General features: G+C 38.8%; 1 protein-coding gene across 5 annotated transcripts in view; it reads left to right on the forward strand.

Annotated features, from left to right (window-relative positions):
- Window positions 1–3,929, forward strand: part of chchd3a (coiled-coil-helix-coiled-coil-helix domain containing 3a) — a 73,901-nt gene extending 69,972 nt beyond the window's left edge. For all 5 annotated transcript variants that reach the window (XM_051891185.1, XM_051891186.1, XM_051891187.1 and 2 more), the window contains one exon: window positions 3,239–3,929. In XM_051891185.1, coding sequence (XP_051747145.1) covers window positions 3,239–3,262 — 24 coding nt within the window. In that variant the 3' untranslated portion in view covers window positions 3,263–3,929. The remainder of the gene's footprint in view (window positions 1–3,238) is intronic.
- Window positions 3,930–13,575: the final 9,646 nt, after the last annotated feature.

The raw sequence follows: 13,575 nt of genomic DNA on the forward strand, positions 1-13,575 counted from the left end.
CCAAATTTACCTGTAACTTCTTTAGCATCTCTAATGTTTTTGTGTTTGCGCATATGCATGCTCATGTGTGCAGGCTTGTTCTTAGTATTGTTGTCTGGTAAATTTAATATGGATACTTATAATAGCATGAGGAATTTTATGATTTTATTGACTCTGCTGTGAGGAACAGAGGTTACCTGTGTAATAAACTTTTATTAGTCACACAGGAACACCAAAAAATAACATCCAGATAACAAAATAGCTAAACAGCTTGTGTGTGTGTGTATGTGTGAGAAAGAGAGATGGAGTCCTGTTGCTGTGCAGCCATGCAAAGTATGTGAATTTTAAATATTTTGAACCATAACTCTTTTTTATGTATTAGTGAGTCATGTACTGAAGTAACTGCTCTGACAAATTCAGCAAGTAATTCGTCAGACTGAGTTTGTAAATCTTTTTTTTTTTTTTTTTCATTAAAAGAATCAGCTCATGAGAGTAATTTCTTTGTGAATCTGTCTACACTGTTTTTTGTTTTTTTTTTTTGTTGTTGTTTTTTTTGTTTAGTCTTTTGTTCTGGTTTTGTTTTTTTGTTTGCTTTGCTGTGCTTTGTTTTGCTTGCTTTTTGTTTTGTTCTGGTTTAGTTTTTTGTTTTGTTTTCTTTGCTTTGTGTTTTGTTTTGTTTTGTTTTTTTTGTTTTGTTTTTTGTTTGTTTTGTTTTACACTAGACCTGCAGTGAAATGTCTTTTGACACACCATATTTGTATATAAGCAAATATGAATGTGATTTAAGAGATTTTCATTGAAAAAATGACTTGAATTTGTGTCTGTTCTTCGCACAATACTATCATATTCCGAAGACTTGCCATTTTTATTTGTTTGTTGTTTTGTTTTCATATATACTATGCAATGGAAATAAGCTTTGTGTATTTACTGTCTTTATATCGGTACCCCGTCTTTTATCTTTACATTCAATTCAGACTGCAAACTCATAACTATAGTAAAATATAATTTCTATCCATGTAATGTAGATTCAGCAGTAACGCAGTGCTGCTACTGAAAAGCAGTGCAGGAAACAGTGCTGTATCATGTCTGTTCGTCTTCAAAACCAGGGACAGTGGTTTTCATCTGGTTTTTAGACCCAGATTTTAAATTGGATATCAAGTATAGTGATCTAAATACCAAAATGTTTATCATAAATATGTTATATCAAGTACATAAAACTTTGCACACTGAAATGTAGTAATACTGTATCATCATTAACTGCATAGGCTGAACAATATGCAAGTTGAAGCCATATTTAATGTCTTCATCTGTAATATTACCTTGCATAGTTTTGTTCATGATTTTTGAGGATGTGGGCATATCAGGCAACCTTTCCATGTTGGCTTCGGTTAAATTCGACTAAATCTTTTACCAATGAACAAATGCATTTGGACCAAAATACTGTAGAGTTTGATTAGACGCCCTTTCACCTACAGAACAATTTTGGCTTTGAATGCTTAGTATTGTATGTTCTCCTTCAATCTATTGCATTTTTTGACTGCCATATATCACCCCTGCAGATCACAATGTCTGATTTGTCAGCCAGTCCTTGCTTGTCTGTCTGGATCTGGAAGTCCCTCAGGATCTTATCCTTGGCATTTTCAGAGAACAAGGACCTGATAGCACTGTATATTTGTATAAATAACTCTTATTGAAAGCATCTAGATAGAGTAGCTCTAATCAGTGGTCACCATAGCTGAAGAGGAATGAATTCCCCTGATACGGCCTGACTAGCGGAGAGGGTAACGACAGTGATCGGTCATGGCTGTGGCTTTGTAAACGTAATTACTCCATGGTTTATCTTTCCTGGACTGATAATATTTTGGCTGTGACCTTCTTCTCCTTCTTCCATCACTTTGTAAAGCAGTGACTGCGGTACAACCCCGAGCCGATAGTGCCCTGAGTCCAGAGATAAAGAACACGCCCTCTTCCTCTCAAAGCACCATGAATACTACTTTATCACCAGCAATCTCTCATTCGCTCTTTCTTATTCTTAACGCGTGGTCAAACACTCCTCACCCTCCCTCCCTCTCTCTCCCTCGACTGTCGTCCACTCTTTCGGAAAGTGCGGAAGAGTTTGCGACTGCAGCATCTGTTTGTGCCAAGGCGTATTTTTCACTGGCTCAAACTTGTGTCCTTCAGAGGTTTGGGACAAATGCCACCACCTGTTTGAGTGTTTTTCCTCTACTCCAGAACTTTCTGCATATTTTAGCATTATGATACTGAGCTCACACGAGCAGTGGTGTGCGTGAGAGAGATACAGAAATGCATTGCCTTATTGAGGTGCCTTAAAGGGGTTTATTCGCCCTCATATTGTTGCAAGCCAAATGATTTTCTGTCTTCCGTCAATCACAAAAAGAGATGTTTACTCTGCTCTTTTCCATACAATAAATGTGAATGGTGACCAAGGGCTGTCACACTAGAAAAAAGGGCAAAAACGCTTCATAAAATTACCTTATTGAGCAATTTTTATCAGTGTTATTATTATTTATATACTATTATAATGTTGAGTAATATTTTGAATTAGCGTTTATTAAGTTGTAGTATTGTACTGTGATTTTGTATTATAAATATTTTTTCCTACTGTTTTTTGTTTTTCAGGAGCTTGAAAGTTTGTCATCCACTTTTATTGTATGGAAGAGAGCAGCGTGAACATTCTGCTAAACATCTCCTACAAACATATCCAAAATTATCCTTATGTTGAATATCCCATTTTACTCGGACATATGTCAGATTACATAAAATGGGTTGCAAATTCAATTAATGTTCATATTAATGCAAGTTCAAATAAGGATGAATCCCTTTGTTTTCTCTCGAAACCTCGCCACCATTGCTGCTTCCTTTTTTTTTTCTTTTTTTTTTATAGTCATAACGCCCGTCTATCTTCTCCACCTCACCTTTTTTCCATACTCTCTCCTTCTCTCACTCTAGGGATTCTTATTTCCTGTTATTGGGTGCAGTAGCCTGTGAGAGATGTGTATTGATGGGAAGAAAGAGCCGTGTGTTTACGTTTGGTTGTGTTGGGGCTTTTTGCTTCCACCGTGGTTTGCCGTGTGGTTCATCTCTGAAGAATATGCACACATGCGCACACGTTCACTCCCTTTTTCTCCTCTAACTCTCTCTTTATCCTTGTGTATTTGCATGCAGATGCCGTGGAAACGTGCCACTGCATCTCTCGCTTTTTTCCTAACAAGAATTCTGTCTTTTTGTCTTTGTCTAGGACAAGTTGAGGACTGGGGGTTAAGTCTCTGCACAGGAAGAGAGGAAGACCTGTTTGTGTCTGTGATCTCACCGTTTATCGACTGTTGCCAAGGAATGACGCCACCCAGAGACACACCAGAGCAGAACGGAACCAGAATCTGCAGTGAACCGAGAGATAGATAGACCCCCTTGAACCTTCTTTTCTTTCCTATACCTGTTCCCCATCACTTTTACCTTCCTCCCACCTTCCGGTTATTTCTCCTTTATCCAGTAAAGGGAAATCACATTCTGAAATGGACAGAATCAGTAAGCAGCGGCGATCATAACGTTCTGAGCAACTGAACCAGAAAACACTTTTTTTTGGTTCACTAAGGAAAGCACACAGTGAAGAGAACCGAACTAGACACCAAATATTGGCCTTACTAGGCCAATCTAGACCCAACCACAACAAAATCGCAGAACTCTGAAATCCGTGTTGGTTCTAGATTTGGTCTAGATTTGGCTTAGCCGCCATACCTGTGATCCACCCTGCTAATCCACCACAATCCTTCATCACACTCTCCAGTGCACTAGTCACATCTTCCAGCTGTTCATTGTGTTTTTGCGTGTGATGTTCAGTATAGATTTTTTTTGTCTTGTAGTTCACAGAAGAGGGTCAGGTCTGAGCCCCTGATCTGCTTTAAAGAATAAACTAATCAAACCCTAAACCACTTCTGACTGCGTCCTATTATTGTCTTAATAGTAGGGCATGATTAAACATGTTTCAAATAAATTACAGGATGCACTGATTAATCAAATTAATCACAAATAATCCCACAAATGCATCAGAAATAATCAGATCAGTCTTTGCCCGTTACATCGTCTTGCTATTTTTCAGTTCCTGTCATAAATGCAGCATTTTTAAACATGTTTAATAGTTTGATTTTAATGCTTTTTTTATTTAGAATAAATTTAACCTAATTTATTAGTTAAACTGCATTACTAATAATCAGAATATCAAATCAGCCTTTTACTATTTTTAGTTTGTGTGCCATAAAAGTCCAGTGTTTTTAAAATGTTTTTATTTAGAAGTATAAGTTTTTAGTATTTAGAAGTTACTATCTTTATAAGTTAAATTGACTTCATTAGTTAAATGGTTAGTTCACCCAAAAATGTGAATTTTGATCAGCGTTTCTTCGATCAGCGAATATAAACAGAAGCTCAACTGTACTTGCGTGATGCATGAGAACAAACCTCATTGGTTCTTTTGAAAGCTGTGTGACACGAGAATGAACGTCATTGTTTCTCGCACGTCAAGCAAGCATGTTTGAGCTTCCGTTTACCATATCTGATGTGTGCGTTGATGAATGTTTGTATGTGAATAAAAGCCTAAATTAGATCTGTTTATCATATAAAGCAAGCATGTCTCTTCAGAAAATTTGGGATAAACTTCTCAATTCATATGGATTAGTTTTACAATCTCTTTATGAACTTTTTGAAGCGTCAAAATGGTAGTTACGTAGACTGTCAATGGAGGGACAGAAATCTCAGATTTCTTAAAAATGTCTTCATTTGTGTTTCGAAGATGAACGAAAGTGTAAAGCCCAGAACACACCAAGCCGACGCCGAAAGCGACGAAAGCAGACTGCGGGGTTGGCTCACGTCAGCAGCGTTGCCCTGACACACCAAACCGACGCTCGACACCCAACGGCCAAGTAGCACATCCATTCAGCGCCTGCGTAAGAAGAAATGCCTTTCTGTACCAGCAGGTGGCAGTAGCTGAACAGCCAATCAGAATGACCAGATGGCCAGACTGACCGACGAGCTCAGACACCGATTCAACATGTTGAATGAGCCAGAAAAAGCCACGAGGACCAACTTCAGCCAACGGTGCGGAACACACTGAGAAAAATGCCCGGCGGCCAACCGTCGGCTTGGTGTGTTCCGGGCTTTAAGGGTTTGGAATGACATGAGGCTGAGTAAATGACAGAATTTTATTTTTGGATGAACTATCCCTTTAAACTATTATATGTTTCTTAGGCCCTGTTGGCATTTATAGTTGTAGATTAGAAATAGTTTTATGAAAAGCCTTTTTTGATATAGAGAATTGGAAGAAAAGCAAGAGAGAACTAGACGCTGCAAAGAATAAGAGCATTTGAGAGTGAAAGCACGTTTCCATCCTAAAGCGTAGCCTCTCTCTCTTTTATATCTTTTTCCCCCTCCCTCATTCTCCTCACCATTTTAAATTTATCCGTCAGACTATGCAGTGTCGCTCCAGTAGTTCTGGAGAGCAGTGAAAATGCCTCTTCACTTTCAGGCTAAAATCCGCTTCACACACACACATACACACATTTATAAAGTTGCCAGCCATGAGAACTCCTCTCCATGCCAGATGAACATTCTCTGTGCACTGGTGATCTGAAAACATGGCAAACACAAACATGCCATCTTCACTGGAATTCTTTCTCTCTCGCGCACACACACATATACGTCCCTAATGTTTGACTCCAGACACATTTATGAAGCTATTGAATAGTGGACTGACTAAATGAAGGCTGTTTTTCAGGAGAGGCCAAGGCTGGATGGACATCACCACATGGAGAATCAAAATTTCTAGGCCAAGTTTTTTGTGTAGCTTCTGGGAGACTTCAATCCTCAGAGACCCTGTCAGTCAGGTAACTTTGGCTCTAGGTGGGCCCCGTATATAGAATAGTCAACATGGAATTAAAATGAACCTTATTTGCTTCCTTAATACATTTTTGTGGTGTATGTTAATCCAAAAATATTTAATCATTTGTCAAAATATAATAACAAGCTCCCTTTTTCAGTATCTTCTTACATTAGTAATCTGTATCGTTCTTTATCTGTGCCCTAAACAGATCCATGCCCTTTATTCCTGTCAGTCTTTTCGTGTCTACCATTTTCCCTTTGAGATCTTGCCCACAAATGTTGGCTGTCTCTTACGGCTCTTGGTTTTCTCCATCATTGGCTTTCAGAAATCAGAGGTTAATCTTCATTCTGTAAAGATTATTCCTCTCAGGGCAGATCTCACTCTCATCTCCTCCCCTCAGAGCAGCTACAGGGGAAATACTCCTAAGTCCTCTCTACTTTATCAGTGCTTTTTCTCTCTTTCTACTTCTTTTCTCTGATAGCTTTGCAGATTGTTCCTGTTTGTGTGCTGTGTGAATGTTTCTGCCGGCTGTAATCGAAGAGAGTTTCTCACAGAGGGATTATGGATTCTCTCTCACTGTGTTTCTCAGGTACTCTAATCCTTGCCGAACTAACACTTAGCATTATAGGAACGATGACTGAACCGTCATTTTGGATTACTTAGTAGTGTTAGTTCACCTAGAAAATTAATTTACTCACCTTCATGTCGTTTCAATCCTGTGGGATTTTCTTTCTTCTTTGGAACGCAAAAGGAGATATTTTGAAGAATGTTCATGCTGCTCTTTTTCCTACAATGAAAGTTAATGGTGATCTAAAAAGTAAAGATGTTTTTTTAAAGAAAAGTTAGAGTTTTCTTTAACATTCAAGCATGAAAACCTATTCTAGGAGACCCTAAAAACAAAATTAAGACTTTGTAATAGGACATAATAGCTCCTTTTTAAAAATGTTTTTAATAGTTTTAATTTTAGGTAATGATAGTAACGCTGTTTGGACCCAATTTACTTTCTTTGTATGGACAAAAGCAGTCAAAATATTCTTCATAATAGCTCCATAAAATGTTCCACTTAAAGTCATATGAGGGTGAGGACGTTTTCTTTTTTGAGTGAATTATCTCTTTAACAGACCAAAAAAACATGAATATTAAAATCTGAGGTGCTGTAACTAAATGTTGATCGTTCTCAGAGCAGTAGTTTGCAGATTGTGGTGGCAGGTAGTTCACCAGTGCATTTGTCTAACCAATGAGGTGTGAAGAAACTATCTAGGCGCTCCAGGGGCGGAGCTTATTGGGACGTTCTAGTATATAATGCTCTCCCCTGGTTCTGTGCACCTGTAGCGCACAGGCCCTGCCGTGGGGTGACACACAGTTCATTATTATAATGGGGAGGCAGATGGCAGTCCTTTCCATGGGCTCTCTCTATTCATTAGCAAGCTATATCCTCTAACATGCTCCCCAAATAATTTATAAACTGCAGACTTCCTCTATCTTCACCCTCACTTTTCTACACCATGGTCTGCTCGCCGCAGAGCCGCTAGCTAAGACACCATCTTGGAATAATTCTTCATTTGGATCAACAGCTGATAAATAATGTTTTCATTCTCTTGTGCAGAAGCTCAGGAGCTCTGCTGTATATAATAACCGCTCTGGTCATTTGTCTCCTGAAAAGTTTAACAGGGTCTTTTGCTGCTGCTTTTTTCCCCATTTGCCCAAAAGGTTATTTTAATTGACCTGTTAAATATGGCTGGAACATTTATTTTAATTGTTGCTAATGTAATTCAGGCAAAATGGTGCATGTAGAATTAATTGAATTTAGCTAAATAATGCATAAGTGAAAGTCTCACTGACTTTGTACAAGTAAAAGGAGTGAGAGTGAGATTCTAAGTAGATAAAGAAAGATTGAATCTCAATCCCTTCCTGCCCTTTAACTTTACAGTTAAGGAACACACATAACAACTTACTTTACGTTAACATAATGGCAATAGGGTCCATTTTGATTTTCTAAATGCACGTTCCTGGATTTATTTTGAAAGATTTGATGTTGCACGTTATTTGAAAGAAATCTCTCCGTAATCTTTAATCAAAATATAGTTTTTGTAACTCTTTTTCCTCTGAAATGGCTCTTCTTTCCTGTTATTTAAGCATCATGGGCTATTGGATAAAGTTAACCAATAGCCAAGTAACTAGTATAATCTTGCGTTGTTTTGGTATATAATAGCCATATAGTTTAACCATCCAATCAAGTCCTGTCTTACTTTTTTTTTTCTTGTTGAATTATGTTTAAAAAAAAAAAAAAAATAAAAAAAAACTGTTTTATTTGGAAATACTTCACATTATGGAAGTAAAATGACTGCAAAAATTTATAGCGATGGCGCTGACAGTCCTTGCTCAAATCACATAAGAAACTCAACTTCGAGTGATCTCATTGATCTAAATAACTGCAAAGTAATCATACATTTTATGTTCTGATTGACTCCTTGCTGGAAAAAAATCATTGCAAACCAGCCTAAGCTGTTCTTAGCTGGTTTAAGCTGGTCTACCTGATATCCCAGCCAGGCCAACCAGCTGGAAGTTCCCCAAAACCTTTCTAGAACCACCATACAAACAAAGCTAAGGGAGACAGCTAAGACCAGCACACCACTTTAGGCTTGATTAATCCTATTATTACTCTGTCGGAATAAAAAATTCCAAACTTGTACCTTTAGGGGTACAACAGCTTGTCATTGGGGCAGGACTAAAGGGACAATTCTGTGCCGTAACTACCCTTAAAAGATGCATATTTCACACTCAAAATACTTACCCCTGGGTCATTCTAAACCCTGGGTAAACAAAATCCTGCTCATAATTTATGTGGGGTTAACAATTAGTCCTGTGTATTCGAATGCTGATGTTTGACACTGTACCTTCCTAAACATATTTGCAAAGTCAGTGTCATTGATTGGACGAATGTAGCATGTGACCTGTTTACATTGCGCATCTTTATAATATATATTGCAGACTGCTCTCAAGTTTTCTCTTTTCGGACTATAAAGGTAAGAATTAAGTGGTTTCTTCTTCACTCCGATTTTCCATCACCATTTGACATTTTTCCCCTCAAACGCTGAAACTACTGTTTATATACAACCCTGCAAAAGCAGTGCTAACCCTGAGCTGCTCTGAAGCAGCTTCTAAATTACAAGCGTAAAACATTTTTCTACCCAGGGTTAAAAGCAGGGTTTAGAATGATGATATTGGTTAAGTGCAGTGCATGTGGAAAGCCCTTTTGAGTAGTAACATGTAAAAAAAAAAAAAAAAAAAATGTAATTTTGAAGTAATGCCCCAGTAACAAGCTGTAGGACATGTTATGTATGCAGCATTTCACTGCTGTGGATAGAATATGTTACATGACACTGTAAACTTATTTCGTTATATCTGGTAAGTGTTTGAAGGCATAATGTTTAGTAATGTATTGTGTAGGTATGCATCCCACTAAGTTCTGGAACAGAGCTTAGAGCTTTTCACTTGTTTTCGCTCTCTTCCTCCCATGTGTGGCTATCTGTGGCTTTCTTTTTAGAAGTGACAAGTTTTGGTGGTTATTATGTGTATGTGTATGTGCATGTGTCTTCAACAGAGAGCGAGATCAAGGGAATCCAAGGTTACAGTCAACATGCATACTTCCTCCTGAGATTAGAGACACGATAATGAACTTCAGTGCTGCTGTCTTGGCGACAGAAGAGTGACCTTGTGGGCTGAAGGTGTGTGAGTGCCTGGTCTCGGGCTGCGTGTTTGTGAGGGATGAACCTTTCAGTGGGAGAAAAATGGAGGAGTCACAGCAGAGGCCTGAGTGTGGCGTGTGCTGATAGAAGTTTAACTTTCTTTACTCAGCTACACATCTCTGTCTCTCCCTTCCTAGCTTCACTGAACAAGAGTGACTTCACTTTACTAGTTACTTTAGTTGAAATGTTTGATAAGGTGCTTAGTATGGGCCTACGGGGTGATGTTGGAGTCGTGACATGACAGGTGGTGATCTGAGTTTGAAACATTTTGTTTCCTCCCTGATATCTTGTAAAGGCCTAAATCTCAAAAATAATAGTAATAAAACAACAGATCTGGAGTTGCAGGGTTGTGCACCATTCAGAATTGAACTAAGAATACCAATTTGAAATTAATTTGAATTAAATTTAGATTGATTTAGCAAACAAGACACAGAATTGCTATTCAAATTTGAAAACAAGGAAGTAGAATTAAATTGAGTTGAGCCAAAGACTATTTACAATGAGTGAACCTTGAGATATATATATATATATATATATATATATATATATATATATATATATATATATATATATATATCTCAAGGTTCACTCATTGTAAATGAAGAAACTGCAGCACTCAATATGGCAGAACAAGTCCCACCTTCTAAATAAAAGAGCCACTCAACAATCGTTAGTCATCACATCACTGCAATTCTTGTTTGATCAACTTTGATTATTGGCTTTATTGGAAAAGATGGATTGATTGATTGATTGATTGATTTGGAAATAGATTCAATATACATAAACGTTTCTCTCTCTGAGCTGCTGTTTTGTAGGCAGAGTGTACTGAACATAAAAAGAGCCAATCAACAATCGTTAGTCATCACATCACTGCAATTCTTGTTTGATCAACTTTGATTATTGGCTTTATTGGAAAAGATTGATTGATTTGGAAACAATATATTTATAATTGCATACTGCTGAAGTAGGTACTACATTTGTTGAAGAACTTACTTTGTGACCTACAGTGTCAGTTGCGTTCATGACTTCTCATGGGGAAGTGTAAAGTGTCCATCAGATGTGCACTTCAAAATCTTGCCAGAAGTAGTAGGTCATCTGACTTACTTTTTGCTTACTGCTTTTCGAATACTTTTTATCCGGACATAGTACTCCTTTGGCATACTTTTTTTTTTTTTTGCACACTATATAAGTGTGCATATTTGAGCAATTGCTTTTGCAGTTCTATTTGTTTATGCTAGTCACTAGTCACAAATTACAAAAATTACACACTTCTCCTGTGAAGTTGCGATGAAACAGCTACAGATCTTTTTTTTTTTTCTTTTTTTTTCATATTGTGACATACACTATATTGCCAAAAGTTTTGGGACGCCTGCCTTTACATGCACATGAACTTTAATGACATCCCATTCTTAATCTGTAGGGTTTAATATGGAGTTGGCCCACCCTTTGCAGCTATAACAGCTTCAACTCTTCCGGGAAGGCTTTCCAAAATGTTTAGGAGTGTGTTTATGGGAATTTTTGACCATTCTTCTAGAAGCACATTTGTGAGGTCAGGCACTGATTTTGGTGAGAAGGCCTGGCTCGCAGTCTCCGCTCTAATTCATCCCAAAGGTGTTCTATCGGGTTGAGATCAGGACTCTGTGCAGGCCAGTCAAGTTCCTCCACACCAAACTCGCTCATCCATGTCTTTATGGACCTTGCTTGGTGCACTGGTGCGCAGTCATGTTGGAACAGGAAGGGGCCATCCCCAAACTGTTCCCACAAAGTTGGGAGCATGAAATTGTTCAAAATGTCTTGGTATGCTGAAGCATTAAGAGTTCCTTTCACTGGAACTAAGGGGCCAAGCCCAACCCCTGAAAAACAACCCCACACCATAATTCCCCCTCCACCAAACTTTACACTTGGCACAATGCAGTCAGGCAAGTACCATTCTCCTGGCAACCGCCAAACCCAGACTTATCCATCAGATTGCCAGACAGAGAAGCATGATTCGTCACCCCAGAGAACACGTCTCCACTGCTCTAGAGTCCAGTGGCGGCGTGCTTTACACCACTGCATCCGACGCTTTGCATTGCACTTGGTGATGTAAGGTTTGGATGCAGCTGCTCGGCCATTAAAACCCATTCCATGAAACTCTCTACACACTGTTCTTGAGCTAATCTGAAGGCCACACGAAGTTTGGAGGTCTGTAGCTATTGACTCTGCAGAAAGTTGGCGACTTCTGCGCTGCCTCAACATGCGCTGACCCCGCTCTGTGATTTTACGTGGCCTACCACTTTGTGGCTGAGTTACTGTTGTTCCCAATTGCTTCCAATTTGTTATGATACCACTAACAGTTGACTCTTTAATATTTAGTAGTGAGGAAATTTCACGAATGGACTTATTGCACAGGTGGCAAGTATTCACTGAGCTCCTGAGAGCGACCCATTCTATCACAAATGTTTGTAGAAGCAGTCTGCATGCCTAGGTGCTTGATTTTATACACCTGTGGCCATGGAAGTGATTGGAAAACCTGAATTCAGTGATTTGGAGGGGTGTCCCAATACTTTTGGCAATATAGTGTACATCCAAGGGCAATGGATTATCAAAAAATAAAAAATGAAGGATGGGGACTTTATTCTATCTATTGGTTGTTGATTTGATGAGATAACAAGAGCTTGCAGGCCCAGGATTAAGCAGACTAAATGATTAGAGAAGTCGTATATATGTCATTTTCACCGGAAGGTCCAGTTATGACACTTTGATTGAACATTACAAGGTCAAAACATCTTTAAAAAATAAACTTATGCACAGATGAATTCTTCACAAGTAGATCCTTTACATGCTTTAAAAAACAGACAGGGTGAATTTTAATTTCATGCCAACTTGCGTATCAAGCCTTGAGACAGAGTTTAGCCTCCTTGTGGTAATTTGACAGGTACAGCAAGTGTGTAAATGTCAGTGATCCACAGGTGCACACTGACTCAAGCGTTCAATATACATATACTTTTCTCTCTCTGAGCTGCTGTTTTGTAGGCAGAGTGTACTGAACATAAACCTATCCATGTGTGAACTCTCAATCCTTTTTACTGTGAGACTGGAAAACTGGTTTTCCCTTTGAGGGGATTTGAATGATTTCTTCTGCTAGTATCTGCCCCCCTCCCCGCTCCCCTCCCGCTCATGTACTCTCCGCTGTTCATCCCTCCCTCTAAGGAGCACTGAAATGTCTTCAGTCCCTTTTACAAAGCAGTAATGTCCTCTCCCCTGCCCTAATCCTACACAACCCCTTTTTTATTTGCATGGCATGGGGAAGGGAGAGATATGCTTCTATTAAACAAGCTTCTGAGCGTCACGTCGGACCGAAACTGGTTGAATAATGAGAGATTGGAATGAGAAAAGATAAAAGTGATTCATTTCTCTTTTTTCAGAATATATTGTCAGATTCAACAAATGTCAAGTGTCTGTCTCGAGAGAATCATTCCCTTTTTTTCCTCTGACACACGCGTGTGCTGGCAGGAGCATTATCGCTTGGTATATGACTGCTTTCTCGTCCGCTTTTATTGGTTTGTGTCTCGAGGTTGGGAGTTTCCACCATGGGAACGTGTGGAGAAAAATAAACCCGTCTCCATCTTGACTCACCTGCAAAGCTGTGTAATTTCTGTTAGACGGTTAAAGCTCTCTCACATCCTCCTGCTAAGAGCGCTGGGACTCGGCAAACTGCTCCCTTTATGACAAGTCTACACAAACCTGCTTTTATATATTTCTGTGTGTGTGTGATGGCAGAGGAGTGATAACATACAGCCGTCCCTGTGGACTGGCCTGTGCACACACACACACACACTACATATATGTCGACTTCAGGTGGAGGAGTAGGGGGAAAAGTAGGGTATAAATTTGTCATCTCAACACATTTATAACACTTATGCACTTACTAATCTTTTATCACATTTTGTTTTTTAATTAAACAGCTTGTTTAAG

This window comes from Ctenopharyngodon idella, chromosome 4 (genome assembly GCF_019924925.1).
Source record: "Ctenopharyngodon idella isolate HZGC_01 chromosome 4, HZGC01, whole genome shotgun sequence".
Lineage (NCBI taxonomy): Eukaryota > Metazoa > Chordata > Actinopteri > Cypriniformes > Xenocyprididae > Ctenopharyngodon > Ctenopharyngodon idella.